Raw genomic sequence first — 2,500 nt, forward strand, 5'->3', positions numbered from 1 at the left:
ATGCTTTGAGTTTTGAAATTACCACCTTGCCAAAGCACCCATACTTTGGGTGTTGGCAGACTAATTAGCAAAATGCAGTTTGTTGCTTTGCTCAGTGAGCAATAACAGTCCTAAAATGAGTTCTGAGATCAGTCTCCATCAATATGTAACTCATGAAATATGCTTAAAAATGGCTCTTTTAGTTAATTTAGGATAACTTCAAATAAAACTAAGAGACTTCGAAGTGTACGACACATAATATACATATATAATATTATCAAACCTTTGAGTTTAAGTTACAAATGTAAAATACAAAATGTATTTAAACTTTTATTTGATAAAATCATGTTGGATCAACTCAATTGCATTTAATTGTGTAAATAGTTTTTTTAGTTGGTGCTAAACAAATTTATTGGATGGAAATCCAGCCTTCAATTAAATTAAGTTCATCCAATGAGGTTTTTTTTTGAGTGATTGTGTGTTTGTGCCAGCGAGTGTTAAGTATTTGACGAGCACACTAAGCAATTTCACGACTTGAATGAATCTTTCTTAACTAAATGTGAAGACATGCTGTAAAAGTAAAAGGAACAGTTCATGTACAGGTAGCTGTAAAAAGCTTCTCGACACTGATATGCTTCCCAAAACGACTGCTTAAGACATGTGAATCAATCCTAGCTGACATTTAGCAAACAGTCTTCACACTGACTTCACATCAATTACTCTTACCTTCACCATCTCTTGTGCGATTTGTCTAGTCTTGTTCACGTCCAGAACGACTTTTGCATCTCGTACCACTGAGTAAAGGGTCCTGCCCTTACACAAACTGCAACACAAATAAAAATAAATACATATCAGACCAACAGTGACCATAACATTGAGCTTGTTTATTTCATGTAAACCAAAAAGGGATTTGTGCAGAAATCTGTGAAAAATATAATTACAGTGGCACTAAAGTATAATGGGTTTTCAAGTTAATTGAAGTTTATAGTGAGAAACTTTTTTTCTGTTTTACCAATAAAAAATAGTTTAACATCAAAGCTAGAGCAGTACATGTGTGTTTCAAAAAGCTAAAGCTGAAACTAACTTCACGGGCCGATTTACACCTGGTCACTTCATGCATTTATTTTTTCTGATCGGATTGCTATCGGATTTCTGAACGCCGATCCATTTACATTTGCCTACAGATGCATCTCTGCTAACCGAATATGATTCCGATCTTCAAATCCTGCGATATGTGTAAATTTAACTTCAACCCCAAATCAGAAAAAGTTGTGAGTGTGGAAACCGCAAATAAAAAAAGAAAGTAGTGATTTCCAAATTTACTTTGATTGTATTTCATTGCAGACAATATGAACACAAAATATTTCATGTTTTGCCTGGTTGGTTTAATTTCATTTGTAAATATACATCCTTTCCTTTCATTTATACCCGCAACACATTCATACAAGTTGGGACAGGAGCAGTTTAGGGCTAGTAATTAGGTAAATTGGTTAAATAATGATGTGATGTGAAACATGGGATGTCAGCAGGTGATTGTAATTATGATTTGGTAAAAAAATCATCATCCAAGAAAGGTCTAGTCCTTTAGGAGCAAAGATGGGTCGAGGACCACCAGTTTGCCAACAAACACATGGGAAAATTATTGAAATGTTTAAAAACAATGTTCCTCAGAGAAAGACAGGAAGACATTTGGATATTTCACCTTCAAAAGGGCATAACAAATATTAAAAGATTCAAGGAATCTGGAAGAATTTAAGTGCGTAAAGGACAAGAGTACAAGCTTAAACTGAACCACTGTGATCTCCGTTCCCTCAGGCAGCACTGCATTAAGAATCGTCATTCATCTATAAGTGCTATGCCCACATGGGCTCAGATATACTTTGGCAAACCTTTGTCAAGTACCACAATATGTAGTTACATCCACAAATGCCAGTTAAAACTGTATTGGGCCAAAAGGAAGCCCTATGTTAACAGTGTCCAGAAGCGCAGTCGACTCACACAGTGGAAATGTGTACTGTGGTCAAATGAATCAGTATTTCAAAAAAAAAAAAACAATCAAGAATAAAACACAATACAACAAACATGTACAATATATACAGAGCCACAAACATAAAATGCAAGTCAATCTGCATAAAGAGAAATGTAAACGTGACCAACCTGAAAGATTAATACTTAATGCTCACATTGCTGTAAAGATTTCAACCATTCTTTCAGCTTTACAGAAAAAAATTGGAAGTTCTGATTGTAACTTTAAATTAACAGGCATGGCATTCCATAGATGTGAACCTTTTACTGAAAAGGATGACTGACCCACAGTGGTTCTGCCTCGGCGGATTCTACAATTCCCACTTACTGCCCCTCTAGTCTTTGTCCCATCACTGCTGAATTTTTGTACCAACTCAAACTACTTTAGGGGCAATATCATGTATACACTCTTATTCATTCATTCATTTTCTTTTTGGCTTAGTCTCTTTATTAATCCAGGGTCGCCACAGCGGAATGAACCGCCAACTTATCCAGC

At 35.5% G+C, this 2,500-nt stretch overlaps 1 protein-coding gene across 3 annotated transcripts in view; it reads right to left on the reverse strand.

The window, feature by feature from the left end:
• Positions 1 to 2,500, reverse strand: part of ksr2 (kinase suppressor of ras 2) — a 248,940-nt gene that overhangs the window by 46,788 nt on the left and 199,652 nt on the right. For all 3 annotated transcript variants that reach the window (XM_056457390.1, XM_056457388.1, XM_056457387.1), the window contains exon 17: positions 706 to 802. In XM_056457390.1, coding sequence (XP_056313365.1) covers positions 706 to 802 — 97 coding nt within the window. The remainder of the gene's footprint in view (positions 1 to 705; positions 803 to 2,500) is intronic.

This window comes from Danio aesculapii, chromosome 5 (genome assembly GCF_903798145.1).
Source record: "Danio aesculapii chromosome 5, fDanAes4.1, whole genome shotgun sequence".
NCBI classification, from domain to species: Eukaryota; Metazoa; Chordata; class Actinopteri; order Cypriniformes; family Danionidae; genus Danio; species Danio aesculapii.